The 22,510-nt window shown below is 35.8% G+C and overlaps 1 protein-coding gene across 13 annotated transcripts; it reads right to left on the bottom strand.

The window, feature by feature from the left end:
* Positions 1-1,006: 1,006 nt before the first annotated feature.
* LOC103491597 (structural maintenance of chromosomes protein 3) lies at positions 1,007-21,377 on the bottom strand. 13 transcript variants are annotated; one of them, XM_051085015.1, is made up of 31 exons: positions 21,210-21,377; positions 20,945-21,125; positions 20,705-20,828; positions 20,523-20,598; positions 19,785-19,823; positions 19,615-19,682; positions 19,445-19,516; positions 18,607-18,686; positions 18,432-18,510; positions 18,210-18,327; positions 17,956-18,131; positions 17,240-17,485; positions 16,995-17,116; positions 16,570-16,714; positions 14,858-15,030; positions 14,651-14,750; positions 11,668-11,804; positions 11,307-11,508; positions 9,718-9,805; positions 9,478-9,627; positions 8,954-9,105; positions 8,667-8,858; positions 8,402-8,585; positions 8,188-8,258; positions 7,959-8,110; positions 7,610-7,778; positions 7,377-7,523; positions 2,064-2,159; positions 1,811-1,985; positions 1,473-1,661; positions 1,007-1,366 (listed from the first exon to the last, which is right to left on the bottom strand). In XM_051085015.1, exons 3-30 carry the CDS (start codon positions 20,717-20,719, stop codon positions 1,474-1,476), a joined length of 3,612 nt encoding a protein of 1,203 aa, XP_050940972.1. In that variant the 5' UTR covers positions 20,720-20,828; positions 20,945-21,125; positions 21,210-21,377; the 3' UTR covers positions 1,007-1,366; position 1,473. The 13 variants fall into 13 exon arrangements, 12 of the variants coding, with proteins under 12 accessions (XP_050940972.1, XP_016900753.1, XP_008449833.1 ...); XM_017045264.2 differs by having other exon boundaries at positions 1,007-1,376; positions 20,945-21,025; XM_008451611.3 differs by having other exon boundaries at positions 1,007-1,376; positions 20,705-20,744; positions 20,945-21,025.
* Between the last annotated feature and the right edge of the window lie 1,133 nt (positions 21,378-22,510).

Below are 22,510 nucleotides of genomic sequence, written 5' to 3'. Positions count from 1 at the left end.
GTGAGATATGAATCATTGAATGTGCAACCTGTTTGCGCTTGTTTGAATGAGCTGTCTAATAATTTGTTGGTGCAACTTAAAATTGCTGTACTGGCTTGCAAGAACTAAAGTAAGGCCTCAGTTTAATGAGAGTCATATATATATATTAACCTACAAGTTTTAAAAACCAAAACAGGATTGAGATTTCGGAGTTTAGAAAGTTGAAGAGTGAAAGGTGTTTAGTCGAAAACAATGAATATTGTTATAATGTGGAAAGTGGAGATTGACTGACAAGAACGATGTAGAAAGACAATTGATAAATTTTAAATAATGCTACAACTTTTTAAGGCGGCTTTTGACGATGTTTAATCAGCGGAATAAGGTCGCCGACCACCATGTTTATTTGGAAATACAAATTGGAACATAACAAGATTAAATTACAATTTTTCTTCGTGATCCCCCATTTCTTAAATATCATTTTGGTCTTTTATTCAATTTTAATCTCTTTTACTTTAGATTAATCTTCAACTTTAGTTCTAATCATTTCTATAAATCTTAAAGTGTAGGCTTTAAAGTTATATTTTACTGAAATCAATTTAAAATATTAATAATTTCATGCCAGAATATACTATGTGAATACAACTTCAAAATTTATAATAAAAATACTTTATTGCAATTGAAAATGTAAAAACTAAAATTCAACAAACTTAAATTTATATCTAACATCAATTATATTCTTCTTTTTTTTTTTTAAGAAAAAAAATGAACTTGTCGAAAACCGAAGCAAACTTGATTTAAATATATATACATATATAAAGAAAAAAGCATTCAATGACACATCATTCGAGACAGACAACATATTAACTTTCAACGATTTCTTTTTTTGGTTTGGAAATGTCAAACTTTATCTCCAATGAAAATTGATCATGTATTTGATGGTCGAGTCCAATTCAACAAAAGTAGCAAAAGTGTCCTTTAGAATATTAATATATTTGACTGTGAATTCCAACCTATTCAGAAGAAAATGGAAAAGAAAAAGAATCCACATTGTATTGGAATGACCTTTGCACCAAATATAGAAAAACTAAACTGAACAGATATCAATCAACTACCAGACCACAAAATCATTCCAGTCCACGTTTCTCTAATTACATGTATAAATTAAGAGACATAACTACACAAAAGTACTATTAGAGTGAAGTTCACAAGCATAAATCTTTGCCCATGTCATCTTAAACCCCAACATTACCTATTTACATTCCTAAAATTTCACACCTCTTTTCCATTAACATTTCATTGGGTGGAGCGTTGCCGTGTATTTCCACCATTCATACAATTAACAACAATACTTTCAAGATCCAATATTAGACCAAATGTCTCCGGGGATCTTTAACCACCTATGAAAACAAATATATCAATTTTATCTCTAAATATCATATTTTGTAAAGTAGTCGGTCAACGAAAAAATGGAAGTTTGAATATAGAAAACAAACCTTAGTTATTGTGACTTTGGTCATGCTCAATAAAGTCTAGAGCATCTTCCTTGGTGACAACATTGACACGGCTCACCCTATTTTTATGGGTTACACCATATATCTTGTCGGCAACCTTTACAAGCTCTGGCCTAAATGTAGTTGTTATAAATTGAGTATTCGCCATGTCTGCTAGCCGACGAATCATATCTAGAAAGTAATTAAGAACATCAAAAAGGAATCATAATTACAGAAAGGGAGCATATGACAGAATGCATAGCCAACGATAAAATATAATAGCAGCCACTCTTTAGAGGGGAAAAAAAGAAAAAAAGCATAAAGAATGATGTGAAGGATACTCCCGACCGCAGTCCTATACTGAGGATCCAATGCTGCATCTATCTCATCAAACAGGTAAAATGGAGCAGGATCGCATCGTTGTATAGCGAAGATAAGGGTTAGAGCAACAACAGTTTTTTGTCCCCCAGACAACTGCTTCATAGACTGTGTCTCTCCTTGCCCAGTAAAAGAAACCTGCAAAAAAAAAACCATTTTATTTGGCAACTCGGGATAGGTCATCCTACTGAATTAGGTACAGATGGTTGGACATACCTTCACTTTCACTCCAATGTATTTCTCAACCCTGCCTCCAGTATCTGCTTCTGGAGGTCCAGCTTCGTCAAGATCATCATCATGCTGATCCCCATCCTGTGTAGTGAATGAAAAGGAAATTTTCAAAAAATAAAATAAAATAAAATAAAATATATTGATGTTGCATTAATTCATAATTATCTAGCCGTGACCCTAGAACACCATTTAGACCCATAAATTTGAATTAAACCACAGATGGCACAGTAATCGTACAAGTCTTAGAAGTGTTATTGTTGGCACAATGTCATACAAGTCTGGTTCTAGCTACAGGTCCTTCAAGATATTAAGGTGATGTTATTGATAGACCCCCACCTCCTATAATACATCAGTACAGCCGTAGAGCAAAGAAACAGATACAAATTAGTTAATCTAGTAGTTACTAACAGTTAGATAAATAGTTAGGCTGTTATAGAAATCTGTTACAGAAACGGTTAGAAAGTTAGCTAGCAGAAAAGTATAAATAGCACATGAATACGAGAGACTAGATGTGAGAAGTTTATGAGAGAAAGTTCCTCTGTTCATTCTTGAAAGACAGAAATAACAAGGAAGTGAGTTTGATATTGTAATTCGTTCATTACTATCAATAAAGCGAGATTACCAATTACTTCATAAGAGAGGGTCCCATCATATTGGTATCAGAGCGTGTCCGATCTGGGTAAGTGGCGAAAGATGGCAAAAAAGGCTGAAGAAAGATTTGAGGCTGTCGAACAAGAAATCATCAACATCCACATGGAATTACAATGAATACCAGAATTAGAAGCCAAGATCACGAAACATTTAGAGAAGATCGATCTTCGGAATGAAAGAAACCAACATCAGCAACAAATGATTCTCCAAGACATAGAAGGGATGATGAAAGAACAGTCAACCTCACGAGAATCCGAAGGATCAATTAGCAAATTGAAAGCAAAAATCATGGAATTAGCCGAAGAACATAACTCGAATGAAATAGAAGGACAAGAGAAGAATAACGATCGGAACAAATTTAAAAAAGTAGAAATGTCAGCGTTCAACGGTGAAGATCCAGATGGTTGGCTCTTCCACGCAGATCGATATTTTCAGATTCATAACCCGACGGATTCAGAGAAAATGCCTTAGTGGAGATGTGAAGAAAGAAGGACCATCAAAGCGACCGAGTGATGCAGAATTCCATGCTAGAAAAGAAAAGGGCCTTTGCTTCAGATGTAACGAAAAGTACTCCCACGACATAAAAGCAAAGCCAAAGAGCAGAGAGAGTTAAGAATGTATGTGGTCAAGGCTGACAACGAGGAATTCGAAATTATAGAAGAGACCAACTATGAAGAGAAGGAGCTGAATATGGTGAAAGTAGTAGAGGAAGATCAAGCGATAATAGAATTATCTATGAATTCAATTGTCGGGTTATCTAACCCAGGTACTATGAAAGTGAGGAAAAACTAAAGATAGAGAAGTTGTGATACTCATAGATTGCGGTGCCACACACAACTTTATTTCAGAGAAAGTAGCCAATGAATTGCAATTAACAACCAAGGATACTTCACACTATGAAGTAATCCTAGGATCCGGAGCAGCTGTTAAAGGAAAAGGAATCTGTGAAGCTGTTGAATTAATGCTGAACGAATGGAAGATAGTAGCCAATTTCCTGCCACTTGAACTTGGAAGAGTAGATGTGGTCTTGGGAATGCAGTGGTTGTACTCATTGAGCAATACTGAAGTAGATTGGAAGAACTTAACAATGACTTTCCTACATCAAGAGAAGAAGATCATCATCAAGGGAGACCCTAGTCTAACAAAGGCAAGAGTGAGTCTCAAGAATATGATAAAAACATGGGAAGAATCCGATCAAGGTTTCTTAGTGGAGTTTCGATCAATGGAAAGAGGAAGTACTTCATCAGAAAACAGTGAAAGAGAAATCGAAGAAGTATTAACCATAGAAGAATAAGTGGCGGCAGTATTGAAGAAATATGAAGATGTCTTCATTTGGCCTGAAAAATTTACCACCACAAAGGAGCATAGAGCATCACATTCATCTAAAACAAGGTCCAATCCAATTAATGTTCGACCTTATCGATATGCTCATCAACAAAAAAATGAATGGAGAAACTTGTTGAGGAAATGCTGAAATCAGGGATCATACGTCCTAGTAACAGCCCTTATTCTAGCCTTGTTTTATTGGTAAGAAAAAAGGATGGAAGCTGGCGTTTCTGCATTGACTATAGGGCATTAAATAATGTCACTATCGCTAACAAGTTTCTGATACCTGTGATTGAAGAATTGTTCGATGAATTATATGGTTACATGGTTTTCAAAAATTGATTTAAAGGCAAGCTACCACCAAATTCGAATGAGCAAAAATGACATCAAAAAGACAGCATTCCGAACCCATGAAGTCATTACGAATTCATGATGATGCCTTTTGGATTAACCAATGCACCATCAACATTCCAATCCTTGATGAATTCCATTTTTAGGCCATTTCTAAGGAGATTCATACTTGTGTTCTTCGATGATATATTAATCTACAGCAAGGATTTGGAATCACATTTACAACATCTTGGGCTAGCTCTACAAGTACTAAGGGAGAATGAACTTTATGCGAACCAAAAAAAGTGCAGCTTTGTGAAAACAAGAGTGGATTATTTGGGCCATAACATCTCTAGTCAAGGAGTAAAAGTAGACCCGGAGAAAATTAGAGCAACCAAAGAATGGCCTATTCTAACAAATGTTCGAGAAGTCAGAGGCTTCTTAGGACTACAGACTACTACAGAAAGTTTGTGCAACACTATGGTTCGATAGCTGCCCATTAACGCAATTATTGAAGATAGGAGGATTCAAGTGGAATGAAGAAACATTCCAAAAGCTGCAGAATGCTATGATGACACTACTAGTACTAGCCTTACCGGACCTCAATGCTACTCTTGAGATAGAAACAGACGCTTCAGGCTATGGGATAGAAGCAGTGTTGATACAATCTAAATGTCCCATTGCCTATTTTAGCCATACTCTAGCATTGAGAGACAGAGCCAAACTGGTATACGAAAGAGAGTTGATGGTCGTGGTCTTGGCAGTTCAGAGGTGGAGACCCTATCTACTTGACCGAAAATTTGTAGTAAAAACTGATCAGAGATGACTAAAATTCCTGCTAAGGGTGATCCAACACCAATATCAAAAATGGATAGCCAAACTCTTAGGCTACTCATTCGAAGTGATGTATAAGCCCAGATTAGAAAATAAAGCAGCAGATGCTTTATCACGCATGCCTCCTACAGTACATTTTTATAGCCTTACAGCCCCAACACTAATTGACTTGGCAATAATCAAAACAGAAGTTGAAAAAGATGAACGGCTACAGAAGATTATGGCGGAATTAAACACAGGAGAAAACACTGAAGAAAGCAAGTTTTCGATACACCAAGGCATGCTGAGATATAAAGACAGAATAGTAATTTCGAAGACATCCACACTAATTCCCACAATCTTACATACCTACCACGACTCTGTGTTTGGTGGGCACTAAGGATTTCTGAGAACGTATAAAAGATTGACAGCAGAACTATATTGGGAAGGGATGAAACAAGATGTGAAGCAATATTGTGAAGATGTCTGATTGTCAAAGGAATAAGTCCCTAGCTCTCTCACCTGCAGGCCTCTTGCTACCATTAGAAATTCCAAACAGTGTTTGGAGCAATATCTCTATGGATTTCATTGAGGGCCTACCGAAATCAAACAGCTTTGAAGTTATCCTAGTGGTTGTCGATCGCTTCAGCAAATATGGACACTTCCTGATGCTTAAACACCCTTACACTGCCAAAACCGTGGCAGATTTGTTCATTAAAGAAATTGTGAGGTTACATGGGTTCCCTAAATCTATTGTCTTAGACAGGGATAAGGTTTTCTTAAGCAGCTTCTGGAAAGAACTCTTTAAGATGGCAGGTACGAAACTGAATCGCAGAACAGCATGTCACCCTCAATCTGATGGGCAAACTGAGGTAGTTAATAGAGGAGTCGAAACAAATCTACGCTGTTTCTGCGGAGAGAGGCCAAAGGAGTGGACTAAATGGTGTCATTGGGCAGAATACTGGTATAATACTACATACCAGAGATCATTGGGAGCAATGCCATTCCAAAGGGAGGGTCCCATTAGTTATCTGAGTAAAATATTCAATAATTCAGCTTTTTTAGTATGTGGTAAGAAAATGCATGTTTTGTTCTCTTCCGATCTGTTAATGACTAACAAAACCACAGGCTGAGAGTTCTCGACCACTCATGTCTGATGTGTATCCCTTCAACTCTTCCTTGGGCTCGACATTTTGAAAGATAGATTAGATGATCCAATTTCCCCCTTCCGTTATAATTATCCTCATTAGCTTAGAACCATTTCTGGCTGTACAGCCCCACAAAACCCCATGCAAGTATTAAAGAAGATTATTTTTTGGGCTCCACAAAAGGATGAACAGAGAAGAAAATCCTCCATAAAGCTATAATCTCTAGAACAAGCCAAGTGAACACACAACACAAAAGCGAACAGGCAAAGGAACAATATCCCCAGCCAAAAGAATATAACACTGCGATCTCACTACAACTCGAGAGTAAAGCTTCCCCTAGACGATGGAAAACACCTACCCACCCAGTCATGTTGTCGAACAGAGATCTTGAGGACGATGTGCTAGCCTCAAAGTCAGTCTCGAGTTCATCCATAACTCAGTCTAACCATTAAAGTCGGTAAGTTTTTTTCTGTCCTCAACACTTCAGGCGTCTTATCAAGTAGAATGGGAAGGTCTGATACGCCCTTCCTTTTTTACCCTGTTTACTTGAAGCTGTAGAGGAAGTTCCTTGACACATTCAATCAGTTCCTAACCTCCTTCAAAATTATTTAAAAACTTCTCAAGAGTCTTCTTGGTTGAGATTAGTTCAAGAACATAACTCGGGTCCTGTGGTTTAATGCTCTAACAGCTTTTTTGTTAAAAGTCTGATTGGACAGAAATAGGAAACTGACCCAGGAGAGGAAAGGCCCCTCAACAGGAATCAGGGGGCAATACTTAAGTTTCTTCTTTTTGGAAATCCACCATACATTTTTGCAAATTGGTCCGGCAGAGATTATTGCCTTTAAAAGAAAACCTTTTCTTAATGAAAGATACAAGGTCCCAGGCCATAAAATGGCAACCATCCAACCACCTAACCAAAATGACTTGTGTTGTCATATCTCAAACTACCCTCAAGGTCCATAATCACAAATATACAAAATAAATGCATCCAACACAAACAGGAATGCAGGCAATACACTCACAATTGTACCTTTTTCTTCATCATAACTAGATACCCATGGCCACCTTGAACAAGCTCTGAGAAAACTTCTCGAAAGTGCTTTGCAACTCCTTTGAATGTACGTTCAATTGATTCATCTTTCCTCTGATCTAGTACTCCTATGAGCTCTTGAATTTTCTACAAAGTCCAGAAGCATAATTTCTTGGAAAGAGTTTGACACCAAAATTATAAAGCAATCTGAATTGAATCTTATTCAGCGATACCTCATCACCAGCATCCAATTCAGCTTGCCTTTTCTGAAGCTCTTCCCTCTGTTCTGTGAAATTCACATACTGATCCAATGCTTTCTTATTAACATGGCTGAATTGCTGCAGTTGTTCATTGCATCTATGCAACATTTTATACAGTTCCTTGATGTTTCTCCTCTTATACCTAACATTTGCAATGGGAAAGAAAACATAACAAGGATCAGATATCTACCAAGAAAATAAACTACAAATAATAGATCACGGTACCGAAAAGTATTTTCAAACAATCTCAACTATGATCACTAATCATTTGTCAACGACAGCTAAAAATATGACCAAAATCCAAATTCAAAGAAAAGGTTACGTTTCAAATGCATCAGATGGCAGTAGCCCCAAGTCCGTAATTTTCTTTGTATACTCTTCTTCCTTGGCAAGAAGAACACTTCTTTTGCTTAATAATTGCTCCAATTCTTTAGCTTCATCTTGAAGCGTCCTCTCGTAGTTGTCCTCTAAAGTCTGCATTGAGAGGGGATCAACCAAGGAGCCAGCAGTTGACAAGACCAATCAGTGGTTAACATGTCAAAGTGAGATACCTTTAGTTTATTCTTTTCATCTTTGATCTTTTTGACTTCCTTAGACTTTTCGTCCATAGTTTCAGAAACTCCTGAGAAATCACATTGAAACTTCAAATCGCTATAGAATAAAATTAAAAAATAAATAAATAGAAGAGTTAAGAAATAAATAAATAATGAAAAATCGATAATGAATTTGCAAGAAATTTGGAAGTTTCTGAATCAAAAGTCTTGCTTTTGAGCTGTTGAGTCGCTTCCTCGACTAATAATTTGGCATCTTTAAGTTCCTGTCTCTTTAATTCTGCTTCTCCCAGTAAAGAGTCTGCTTCTGCAGATGATATTATAGCTTCTAACTCTTGTTTCCGCCGCTTGAGGTTAGTTGTTAAATTTGTTTCAAGCTCTGCTTTCCTCGTTTCAGTCTACCCAATAGAGAAACACAAGCACAAAAACATAAGTTAATGATATATGACACCAATATAAGCAGACACCAACATACAGACCTCAATACGTTCTGTCTTGCATGCAATAAGCTTCTCTTTCAGCTCTGATATTTCAGGGTTCAGTCGTGATAGAAGATTTTTTTCCTCTGGTGTCAAATGGTCAATAAGATCTGTGCCCATTTCAGCTTGTTTCATGGCCATGTTACCCCTAAGCTGGTCAATCTGATTCCGAACATCAGCAAGTGATTTTTCCTGCATACAGAAATAAGAAATATCAACAGAAGAACTATATTTTTTATCTAACCAAGGTAGATTAATAAGTTACCTAGAACTAGTCCTGAAGATACCTTATTTAAACGAGCCTTGGAAATTGATTGTTTCTGCTTCTGAGCATTGGCAATATCCTGCTTAAGCTGTTCCAGTTCTGATTTATCATGACCCAGCTTGGCATCAAGTTTCTGCTGCTCTGAAACAAGTTCAGTAATTTTTCTGTCTATCTGTAAAATAAATTAAGTAAAAGAAGACATATCTTTACCCAAAAAAGTAGTATAACAAAGAACGCACAAACTGGAGTCCGATTGTCAAGTTTTGATAATTAAGAACATGTTTTCGGGATAAATAAATAATATGTTTTGCACAATATCTTTTAAAAAGATCGAATGCATAAATATCAAAGACTGCTGCTCATGTCAATGAGTATGAATTTCTAGGATAGAAGGTAAGGTTTCATTGAAACACCCAATAAAATCCATGGAATTTAGTCCATTCTTAACTATGTTATTTGGGCTCAATCAAATTGAACCTGATCCATGGAATTTAAAGTCGTTGATTCCCACATGTGTCACAGTGGAGGAAACAACAAAAAGGATATCTTGAAGTGCTGATCTAACTTTTGCCAGGTCATCTTCCTTTATGTTAATGGCTTTGGTATTTTGCATAATCATATTCATAAACTTCAATTTTGAACGTCGGTGATCATAAAATCCCCCTGTCATACCACCTTTTTTGCTAACTTGGTCACCTGTTACAGAGTCAAAAGAAACTTGTCAAAAGAAAAAAAAAACATTCATGGTAAAGCAATCATAAACTGGCAAAGTAAACTAACACCCACCCTCCAAAGTTATACAGTCCAAACCATCCGTACGAGCAACTTTTGTAGCCACGTCTAAATCACGACAAATCACTGTTCTAGCAAACACCTGGGAAAATTTATAGAAATGAAAGTATGGGAAAATAAGCACATCCATAGAAAATATTGCATGTCTGGCTTACTTATTTGCATCAAGCTAAAATGAAAAGCTTAATAGTTGAATATTTATCTCTCAATTTCTACCTATTTGTGCAAGTTTTAATTACTAGATGTATATCCCAAATTCAATTCATCTCCGGTGACACAAAAGTTGAGCAATATTCTAGCCTAGTGTCCCGTGGCACCTAGCCTGTAATAATAAGTATAAATCACGGTTAAGCTGTCAATCAACGTGATAGAACATCGATGAAATGTGTTCTTATTGATGAATATCAATTCTGAGATGAAAATGCAAAAATTAACTAAGTCTCTCTCCCCCATTTCTAGGCTTCTCTATTATTCTCATTTTATATCTCTCTTGTACTTTGAGTTTATTATTAATAATATAGAAGCTTGTCTCCTTTTCAAAAAAAAAAACAAGTAAAATACTATCCTCTCTCTCGAGGAAGAGTGTAGAAAAACTACCCACAAAACTGATCTCCCTTTTCTTCCCTTCCCAACTTCCTATTTATAACCATCTAACTGTCTATATATATATATATATATATATATATATATATATAATTACTCTTATACCCCTGCCCTATACTAATCTAGGTATCTAACACAACGCTAGAGGGGATTTTTCAGAAAAAATAGCAACCACGAAAGAGCCATGTGCCAAACTGAACATTGGCAACTAGTCATTTTTCCTTTAAATAAAACACTGTTTCAAAAAATATTAATTATCGCGTCAATTATTTCCATTGGGGCAAAGCATGCTGCAGCAGCGGCTTAGTAACAATTATCTCAAATGTCCGAGGGATATTCGAGTGTTTCTGTTCTTTTTTATATGAATATATATGAATTATCTCAAATGTAACAATTTGTAAAAAAAAAAAAAAAAAATCTAGTAGGGTAAGTTAGGTAGTTCCTGAACAGTGACTAAGCTCAATTTTCCACCATTCTTACATCCAAAAGGTATCTGCCTCTGTATCACATTAATATTTTATTTGGTGTTCGTAATCAGAATATTATAGTTTTCTTAAATTTTATGTGATTTGGAGGCCTCGCTTCTCACCGGTTCTAGTGTTTGTAGGAGACTTATGTCTTAATATCAAGGGACCTTTTCTTTCTTCTTCATTTCTCTTCGAAAAATTCCTCTCTACTACAAGTAATTCGTAATATGGATGCTGACTAAATAAAGCCAAATACTGGAATATTTTGGAAGTGAGGAATCTTCAGCTGTCGTGGTGAAGGGAAGTAGAACCTATATTGTTTTTGTTTTTCCTTGTTTTCTTTTGTTCAGGATCCCAATAACTAAAATCAGTGGAACATCTATTTTCAATCCAAAAGCATTGGAATTGTTTCCGTAGGATCCTCATTTTTTCTCTAACAGTAATGAAATTGACTCATAAAAACATAGGAATCACAAACCACTCATCCAAATATATGATGTTACTTGAAACTACCTGAGAAAAAGCTGGTGCAAAATTGGGAGAGAATTTTAATTTCTTCAACAATGGTATCACATCAGAACTCTGTGGATAACTAATTCGCGGAGCTTTCACCCTGTTAAGTGGTATAAAAGTAACCCTTCCGCCTTTTGATGAATTAAGATGTCGTATGATCTGGGTTGATATTTCATCATTTTCCACCACCACATGAAATAAGCTGATAAGAAAATGAAGAATACCAATCAAACGTTGATCTTTATTGAGGTGCACAACCCACAACAAGGACACAATTTCTACATAGCCGGCCAATTCAGCTAAAAAAATGTGACCTAATGAAACCTTAAAGTTAAAATAGAACAGAAGAATTTTCATTCACCTGTTTCCAGCCGTAACTTCAACAGCGGTAAAGAATTTATCATCACAATCGAGCAACTCAATAATTGGACCATGCACCCCAGAAATTTTGTACTCTTTACAGATCCTCCGCACAGAATTTAGTCCCCTTCTTACATCCTAACAATATATCAAATAGAATATTGAGGAACTCGGAACTTGGATAAGAAATAAAATCCAGTGATCGATTAACCATACATTCACCAAACACAGTATTGCATAACTATTAGACAGGAGAACAGTAAAACAAAAAACGACAAAATAGTAACCAATACTACAGAAAACAAAACTAGAATCGATTCCCTGTGCCAATCCTTTTTTCTTTTATATAAGAAAAACTTTCATTAAAAAAAAAATAGAAGAATACACGGACATACAAAAACCAAATCCACAAAAAATGGAGACCCTCTGAAAGAAGGGGCCCCCATCTATACAAAATTATGCCTGTAGAATAATTTTGAAAAAAAAATCGAAATCAAAGCTCATTGAGAAACATGAAAAACAGACAAGGGGCCATATTTCTCTAGCTTCCCTGTCAAGTCTGAATCCTCTAAACACCCTCCTATTCCTCTCACCCCACAACATCCAAACAATAGCACAAACACTAGCAAGCTAGAGAAAACAGCCTATCTACCCAACAGCGAATAATTGCCTGTGCCAATCCTAGAAATCATGAACTTGAGTTCGTTCCTAGCCCATTGCCATGGTGTATCCGAATTATTCGGATAAATCCTAAATCAAGGTATGCATATAAGAAAAAATGGATGAGTAAAAAAAGAATATTGTATTACTTGAGTCTAGGGGCTATTTTGACCCATGAGTGAGAGTTTTTTTTTATACATCCGTGAGTGTCCAAGCCAAAACACATCTCGACTAATCTCACGGAACAACCCACCTAATCCTACAACATTTTTGTGTCAAGAAAACTCGTAGAAAATTATTCTTAGATAGGTGGCCACCATGGATTGAACCTGTGGATTCTTAATTAGTTATTAGGACTATGTCTCCCTTTTAACCACTAAGTCAACCCATGATGGTTCCATGAGTAAGGTAACAGAGCGTTACAAAGTTACTTGGTTTGAGAATGAACTGAATAATTGGGAGGAGCGTTCTGGTGGTAGGCTGCACACTCTCAAATTCTCCCTCACTCTCTCTTCTTTCAATCTAAGAATTATAGATACCGATACAACATGATATTGACGCAACGACACATTATTTTTTTCAAAACTAGGACATGACACAGCAAGGATACATTCTTAGAATATACATTTTTTAAAAATTTTATATATCATTTTTATACCAAAAGAAAATTCAAAAGTCGATGCATTCATATGCTTCAGAAACTAAATTTTATGTAATTCACACTCAAAATTTATTATTATTGTCGTATATGTGTCATTTTAGTCTGCTCAACAAGTGTTATATGCATGTCCAACACATTTATTGTACTAACAAGTGCCTGATACGTGTTAAGTACCAGAGTGTCCAAGTGTCCGTTATGTGCCAGACACGAATACGCTTGTCAAACTAAAGTGTCTGTGCTTCTTAGTACTCGATGAACTACCAGTTTTTCTTAACTAATGAACTACCAATTTTTTTAACTAATGAACTACCAGTTTGAATTCTATTACAGTAATATTAAAGCAGCTGGATCCTTAGGGAATGGTGGCATACAATAGATGGATCATTTGGAATCTTAGGGAGAATTTTGCTTTGGAGGAACAAATGAAGCAGATACATTAGGAAAAGAGCCAATCAATGGAATGCAGCATGTATGGTAAAGGGGAGAACATGCTCTAACATATATGATCAGTTGTACGTGGCCTGGTGGAGAGGACAAAGTCAAAAAAGCCTACTAGGAACATCTTTTTATGGCACCAACTGTGATTGCAGAAAATGAAAGTCGGAGATGTCTACATTTCAGTGAGCAGGAACCTAACGCATGGTTGTTTCAAGAAAGTAACTGAGGACCAAATGATTGAAAAAGTGCATACCTTTTGAAAGAGGATTTAGCTCTAAAGAAACTACTCAGGCAGTAGCGTTCCAATCAAGGTTGGGATCTCAAGTCTCCGTTTCTTCTCTTAAACTCTTTATTCAACAAACTAGCACTGAGTTCTATCAATTTTTTGTCCAAAAATATAATTAATTTAGACACACTAGAACCATCTAATTGTCCTGAGGTTGAAAACAATTTGAAACTGAAAGAAACGATGCAATAAAAATTCTCACACCCTAAAGCTGAGACCAGTAAAAAGACACCATTCACTTTGAATGAACTAGTGACAAAAGTGGTCTGTAATTGTGGAATTTTAACAGTTAATGCAGAAAACAAGTAAAACACTATCAAGAAGAAAGGTTATATTAACAATGATGAAGGGGGCATAGATGCATGTCATCAAGAATTTAACCAGCAACATTTTCTGTACTGTCATCATACTGATACCAGCATATTTTGGTTTCATTCTACATCAAAAGGAAAAGAGGAGGTCGGAAAAAAGTAATATTATCTTTAACGTCGAGACAATTTATGAACTAAAAATACACATCAGTTCTACTTCACCTTAAGTGGTGGGCCATAAGTTACAACCAAGAATAGAAAACCGACTATATTTGACAACCAGCTGATACTATGATGGCTTAGTGCTGTAAACTGTCATTCATTTCAGAGGCTTTAGAGCATAATATGGCGGTATCCCACCACATTATTTGATCCATGTCTTGCAGGTATAGTTTTCATAAGTATAATGAGTCAGGTGATTCTTTCAAATAACAAATAAGTAGCTAAAAAATTATAAACTGATCTAAAAAGAAAAAACAAGCCTCCTCTTTTTCTTTTCTTTTTTTTTTTTTTTACTCACTTAAAAAAACAAGCCTCCTCATTAAGAAAATTTCTTAATGAATATAGCTTAAGGTACAAAATAAGGAACAAAATAACGCTACAAAAAAATTATAAACCGATGACTTACACCAGGTGTAGCATGATCAAGACTTTTTTCTGCCTTCTCAACTTCAGCTTTCAACCTATCAATTTCAGCAACAAGTTCACTTTCCTTGCTCCACAGCGACCTATACATTAATCAAGGCACTGAGAAAAAACTGGAAAACTGAACAATTAATTGCGCTTTCCAGATACAAATATTAGTAACTTTCAAAAAACAGACATGAAGACATACTTCCGTTCATCCTGTAGCTTGTCTCTCTGTGCCTTGAAGGCATTAAACCCATGGGACGACTCAGTTATGTGGGACTGCAAAGTTACAATGTCCATTTTGCGCCTCTCAATAAAGGCATCTCGCTCAACTAACTCAGCATTAAGCTTACCAATTTCATCCTGAAGCTTCTGTTCCTGTTGTCAAGAAGATGAAAATCTTTAAGTAAATAAGCAGAAATCCAAAGACATTGAAGTGAGCAACCTCCCAAGATTCCATCATATCCTGAAACACCTTTATATTCCTTTAGGACCAATATTTTCAAGATGGTGAAGAAATCTACTGGCAACAATACCTACCCTTCTCATGGAAAGAAGAATGGAACGAGGTATCATAAATAATAACACAAAAATACCTTGAATAAGCCATACAACTCCAGACCACAATAAACATCTATACAAGATAGGGCCTCACAGTGAATCCAGGGAATATGCCTCTAAGGATACAGAATAATTGAAGAGGAACCTCTTTTTTTTTGGATAAGAAACAGTTTCATTGATTAAATGAAATATCCAAAGATATCCAAAGGGACAAGAGGAACCCAGTCAAAGGGATTACAAACCCAATCAGAGGGTATGCAAAAGGCGTTTCCGATTAGTAATACGGAAAGAAAAATTATGACTATGTATGGTCGGTACATCTTTGCACCGAAAAGAACATTATGAACGCTAGCTTTGATTATGTCATTTGTAGTTTTCTTCTTTTCCTAGAAGATTCCATCATTCCTTTCATCCCAAGAATTTAACATTATGAATGATAGTGTCAATTGAGGAGGAAATTCAAGGCGTTAATTTTCAATTACAACCAAACAAATTATTTTCTTTGAAAGGCTTAACTTTCTATAATTTGAAAGAGAAAATACTAGTGAGAAATAAGGATTTACAAGAAAGAGCTACTGAGGACTAAGTAGCCACATTCACTGATCCTTGACAGGGCAAGAGAAGATGGTACCCATGTTAACATGAATTCAGTAGCCACATTCACTGATCCTTGACAGGGCAAGAGAAGATGGTACCCATGTTAACATGAAAGCAATGAGACTAGCTGAATGGGTCATATCATTTGAGGCTTTTCTGAAGGAAAATTTGTCAGAGAAAGGAGCCCTAAAAGAAAGAAAAAAAACAATAACCTAAATTTACATTTTTTATAAGAAACAAAGATACATCCATTGACAAAACATCAAAAGAGACAACCTAAAAGCCCAGGGATGAGAAGTCTGTAAGCCTAGGGGGAAAAGTACTCAAAAAGAGGCCCAAAATCTATGTTAATCAGAAGAAACAGAATATAACAAAAGGATTTGCATCCTAAAACGTTCAAGTACCAATCGATGACATTATCCAAAGGGTCCAAATAATCTTGCATTCTAAAACGTCCAAGCAAAATGCTTAGAGATTATTTTCTTTCTCAAACTACACTATCCTACTCTATTTAAAGCTTCAAATGCTTTCACCTCAAATGACAACTCCTTCTCAACCTCCGTCTTTAAGAACAGTCAGATTACATTAGTGTTACAAAAATGGAACTAAAATGTGACTCTGCTTCCTCAATACCACAAAGTAGTTCCAAATTTCAGTTGCAACGAGATATCAAATATGAAGTTATTGAATGCATAACGAACTATTTGACACAAAATATCAGTGAAGCTCCTTTAGAAATTGACAAAATGGTAATATTACCTGTCCCATATTTGAAGATAACACTCGTTCATATTCGTCAATCTCCTTCTGAAGCCACCTATCACGAGCAGCTTTACTTGCAAATTGGGTGGCACGACCTTGTTTTTGATAAAGAATACTGAGCTGTTTTTCCCGGTCCATGATTCTACAAAATTCATGAGATGTGCCAAGGTGCAACAACTTAGTTACAGAAACAATTATTCAAGTGTTGACTTCATATATGAGTCGAATGGAGCCATTAACTAGAATTGTAAATAGAAAATGCAAGAACTAAATATAAACTCAATGGCATCAAAGTTACTAAACCCTGATCTGTTATCTCTCCTCTCTTTCTCCTCTTCTTTCTTATTCTTTTTCTTGGGGTAGGGTTCATAAAACAGGACAGGGAACTTAATAGAAGCACTAGAAGAATCTCATAGACAAACCCTTTCGATATTTCCTTCTCCTCTATGACTTGATTGTCGTAGATTGGACTTATTTTGTCAAGCTCATCAGAAGAATCTTGAATTTCTTTTTGTAGCATCTGAAGCTGCCTCCCTGCATCCTCCTGGAAGCATATTGAAATATATAAAGAATAAATAAATAAAAAAAGAATGATTGTATGAATATTTTCAGTGGAAGGATGAGACCGAAAAGTTATAGAAGAAAGATATTCTCGTAATAATAATACCTTAGCCCTCATGTTTCCAGAGATCTTCTCTTCAAGATCTTTGACATCAAGTTCAAGCTCAGTGCGCCTTTTTATAGCTTCTGTTCGCCTCTTCTCCACTGCCTCTTTCTCTTTAACTAAACCTTGAATTTCCTTGGTCAACTCTTTCAATTTTTTGTCGAAGTCCTTGGATTTTTCATGAGCATCCAGAACACTATTATACATTTTAGTTGACGTTTCAGAAACCTTGGCTCGTGCTTCATCTACCTGAGTATAGTTAAATTTTGAAGTTTTAGCCTCATTACATGTACATGCAAATGACAAATGTCAAGCAGATTAACATAGAGGACCACATTTTCAAGGAATGGAAAACCATGGGATTCTAAACCACTCAACAATCCCCAAAGAAAGAAAGAATGAAACGGTGAAAGGGAAAAAAGATCACTGTAATAAGTCGATAAGCATTGGTTCATATTTCTTTGAATCTAAAGGAACTTATTGACAACATAGACAACCCTATATACTATACAGTATTTCTTTAGAAAAATTACAAAAATAATAGATAAATAATGCCTTCAGGGCAGCTAGACACATCATCCACTTGATTGGTGTACATTCTGAATCCATTTGAACATGTATCAGTCAAGTAAATTGCTGCCCACAAGTCACCCCATGAATGAAAAATAAAATACAGACCAACAAGGTCCATTCCAATTCAAAGTTAAATGACAGCTAACCTCCAAAAGTTTCTGACGAGTATCATGAACTTCTTTGTCATAAATAGTGAACTCTAGGGCTTTTCGCTGCCTATCCAACTGCTGATATTTTCTAAGTTCTTCTTTTTCTTCATCAAGTTCTCTCAATCTCTCATCAAGATACTGAACAACTTGAATGATCTGCTTTCTTTTATTGCCTGATAAGCAAAGAGGAAGTGAACACAATTAAGTGTCAAAAACATCACTCGGTTTATAATAACATGGTGAAGACATACTGGTTTCATGCATTATTTTCAAACTTTCCCGCCTTCTCTCCTCATAAACTCGAGTACCACCAATTTCCTTCAGTAAATCTAATCGCTCAGAGTCCTTCATCAATGTCAATGATGCTATCTGTGCACAATTAGAAAGAGAATAAATGGACATTGAGTTATAGGAAATAAGATCAACATTACATTGTACATTTAACATATAATGAAGTTCAAATATACTCCTACCTTTCCTTGTTGCACAACATAGTAAGGATTTGAGCGAGAAAATCCAGCACTTTCCAATAAATTCATAACTTCTGTTTTCCTAAAAATCATTATTGCTCAAATCATAAACAGATACTGTGACAAATCTTCAGAAATCGATAGGGAGGGGAAATGAGAAAGAGGAAAAGTTACTAACGTGATATGTTTCCCATCTAAGAAATACTCATCCTTTTTCAGCCCAATCGTTCGACGCAAGCGCACCTCTTCCTTGTCTACCTTTAAGAAAACAAATAAATACATGTATGGCACATCAGTTAATAATTTGGCTGGAAGTGCAAATGTTTAGTTTGCAATACCATAAAACGGTGGAGAATGAGATGTCCTGCAAAGGATATTTATATATATATATATATACATCTTAAATCGCCGATTGACTTAAAAGCTTAAATTAATGGGTGAAGACAAATTTAATATTATATCATTCAACACTCTCCTTCACTTGTGGGCTTGATATATATGAAGCATGCCCAACAAGTGGAATTAATTTTAACTGGGGAGGAATAGCATTGTAAAGGCTTAAACACAGGATCTTCCTCAAACACATACTTTGTTGCCATCTTAAATCACTAATCGACCCAAAAGCTTAAGCTGATAGGTGAAGGCAAATTTAATATTATATCATTCAACAATAATACATGCACACAAAACCATGAGGGAAAGAAAATATAATTCTGGATGGGGAAAATACAGATTCATAAAAGTTCAAAAAAGAGATAAGCCTAATCTATGGAAACTTGTAAATAGAAAACATTTACAAACCAGAAAGTATAGATTCGTTAAACTAGCTGCAGACAAGCTTTTTTTTTATAGGAAACAGCTGCAGACAAGTATAAATAGAAGGCCAACAGAAAAGGCAATTTTTTTGTCATAAATAATATGTATTAATAATACAACCATTCCACACATATAATAGATAAATAATGTTTGTACAATAGAGGATATACGAGAGAGGATAACAGGAAGAAAAAACTTACTGGTATACGGTTATCCGTATTATCAAACACAATTTCCACAAAAGCAGTTAAAACTTGGTGTCCTGCGCCTTCCTATAAGAAATTTATCATAAAATATGTAAATTAGATAATGAAGGAAATCTACAGTCAAAATTAAAAATATTTATTAGATTTAGAATGTAAACGCATACATGGAGCAAAGCATGCCTATCTTCACTCCTCAAATTTTGGAAGAGGTCGCTCAGTACAAACCGTATAGCTATTCAGACCAAGTAATTAAGTTAACAACCACCGTCATCTTATAGCATAAAACTACCAGAAACTGAAAGATAAATAGGAGCAAGAATGATGATGCTCTTACCATGGAAAAAGTTAGTCTTGCCAGATCCATTCGCACCAACTGCAGAATATGTTCAACAGGGAGATAAGATGTTCATAAATGACAATTCACAAAGTACCGTTAAATTATTGGAGACTCAAAAATCAGCGAAGGAGTTATTAATTTCCAAGCAAATGAGAAGTTTTTCCAAACAAATTTGAAGGAAATGTTCATTTCCATAAATGACATTTTCATGATTGTGATGCTTGGTCCTTGATGAAGTTTCATGCATCACTCTGGGCTTTGACCTTCAAGATCTTTTTTGTAATTACTCTTTATGCAATGTTTTACTTAGTTGGTAATCCTTTCTCTAGTGAGGGGTTATGTGGGCTTGGTTTTCTTATTTCTTTTCTTTTTTTAATACCCTTGTGATCTTTCTTTTTTTTCCCCTCAATGCAAGCACTTGTTTCTAAGAAAAAAAATGAAAGTAACAGATATAGTATGAATCTAATGAAGTGTCGATGACAGATGACGTGACTAAATGATGGATAGAAATACTGCAAAATCTTCTCGGTAGGTATTTGTGAAGTCAAGAAAATTAAAAATAATATGCGGGTTGTGGGGTATCACTCGTGTGGACGGTAATGCCATTAGAAAAGGAGCAACAAGCATTTAAGACCATGCAGAATAGAATCCGGAACCAGTTCATTCATAAAGATCAGCAAAGGGATAAAACTTTGAATAAATGTAAGCAAACACCGAAGATTATTGTGTCCTTACCAACACAGTTTATTTTTGGACTGAAAGGCTCGGTGGCAACTTGCTCTCTATAGCTCTTAAACCCTTCAATAATAACCTAAAAGAGCACTTGATGGTCATTTCCATGTATAGCGGGGAAAAAATATAACGATACGATAATAATGTTAGACAAAATGACGCAAGACAGATCGAGTATTAATCACCTGCTTTATGTGCATCTTGCAGTGGCGGACTACTCGATTTCTATTAGACGAAGGGGGGGAAATATCAGTAACTTTTTACTTCGATTACTCAGAGAACATTTGTAGAACGAACTTGAAACTAATACTGTGTCCACCAAAATGGAATAAACCAAGCAAAAACAAGCTACATCAATGCAGCAGGAGTACTGACACGCAGAAAAAAAACCAGCCCCAAAATAACCATGGAATTAGAAGACAAACCAGTAAAATCGGTAGTGTAGGGTTCAGCTGTAAATCAACTTGAACTTCCCCACGAATTCACTTGCATCCGGAAACGTCGAGCTGTTGAACAGGTTGAAAACAGAAGAACCGTGCAGCGAATTACTAGTTTGAGGCAACAATAAGAGTTGACATACCACAACAGAGTGAAATGGAAACGTGTCTGCTGATGTTATACATAAATTAGAGTAGAAGAATTGGGTGGTAGAGGTGTGGGAGAGTGGAGTGAATCAAATTATGAAGTTACCTTGTGATTTCGCAGATTAGGGCGTCGAAGAAATGTGGTGAGGGCCGCGACGAAGTTGAGAGCGTAGATTCAATTGGGGGAGGGGAAGGGAAGGCGCGAAGAGCAAAAGGCGGCAAATCGAGAGCTGCCGGAATTGGTTGTAAATTAATTGTAATTTACACTGCGTTTCGTTTCGTGTGTGTGCGTGTGTGTGTGTGTGGAACGAACCGAAGCCATTGACCGGTTTTTATGAACCGTGTTTGCTTCGCGACACAAATCCGGTCTATTGTGATTAATTTTTATTTCCTACTTAGATTTTTCTTTGCGGACTTAGGATGGATTTGTGGAGGTAATTAACGTTATTGGTAGGAAGGGCTAGTTAAATCCGGTAGTGGATTTTATTAACCAACCACAAAAAAAAGTTACCGGGAAAGTCCGTTTTTCAGGGTTTAAATGAAAAATTAATGATGTTTGGTGTTTTGCTCGACTAGCCTTTTTCTTTTTTTTTTTAATTCTCTTCTTCATTTTGCACCCGTTCTCTTTTTTGTTCTTTTTTTTCATTTCTTTTTTTCCTTCGATCTTTGTTTTCAGCTCTTCTTTCTTATTCGTTTTCTTTTCTTTTTTTCTTCTTTTTATCAGCATGATTGTCATTGTCTTCTTCTTCCATTTTTATGCTTTCTTTCTTCTTCTCGCTTTGTTTTCTCTCCGTTCTCCAAAAATTTCTTCGTTACAAGGAGAGAATAACAATATGAACAAAGAAAAAAAAAACAATAGAGAAACAAGAAATAAGTATTTGGAACGATAAGTTATTCATGAGCGAAAAAAATACAAGCGATAGAAATTTTGAGCATTTCGTTGGACAAGAATGAGAAGCGAAAAATGGGAACAAGAATAAGTTTGTAGCATACCGATCTCACCCATATATGGGGTTATTTTCGTAAATTTGCACTCGACTAGTGTCATATTAGGTCATTACTCGTCAGAATTTGAATTGTGGGCCACATTTCATTTGAACCTCAATTTGGAGGTCATCCATACCCTGAAAAAAATGTAGCAAACAAAAAGAGGGGGAAAAAACTTAAAATGCCCCAAGGAATCCACTATGGCACAACATGACACATCCAACCGTCTTATTTTGAATGGGAAAAATAACTATAACCAAAATTACGTCCACCATCCCTGAATCAATTGTCACACGAGAAAGGTGGTGAGCAGCCCCATTTGACACTCTATGACATCGAGCAACAAACACAATTCAAGTCGAGCCAACAGGAAAAATAATACTCCTTGTCAAATTAGGCAATTCCACCACGTCAAGATTG

Source organism: Cucumis melo, chromosome 5 (genome assembly GCF_025177605.1).
Source record: "Cucumis melo cultivar AY chromosome 5, USDA_Cmelo_AY_1.0, whole genome shotgun sequence".
NCBI classification, from domain to species: Eukaryota; Viridiplantae; Streptophyta; class Magnoliopsida; order Cucurbitales; family Cucurbitaceae; genus Cucumis; species Cucumis melo.
Note: the sequence above shows the minus strand (reverse complement) of the source record. Positions and strands in the feature narration are given on the sequence as shown.

What these genes read in the sequence shown, in the direction of transcription:
- LOC103491597 (XM_051085015.1), bottom strand. An exon ending in ATAGGCATGCTTTGCTCCAT is followed by an intron (nt 19,517 to 19,614) that starts GTATGCGTTTAC and finishes AATTTCTTATAG; the next exon opens with GAAGGCGCAGGACACCAAGT. An exon ending in AGCGACTCAACAGCTCAAAA is followed by an intron (nt 8,259 to 8,401) that starts GCAAGACTTTTG and finishes GTGATTTCTCAG; the next exon opens with GAGTTTCTGAAACTATGGAC.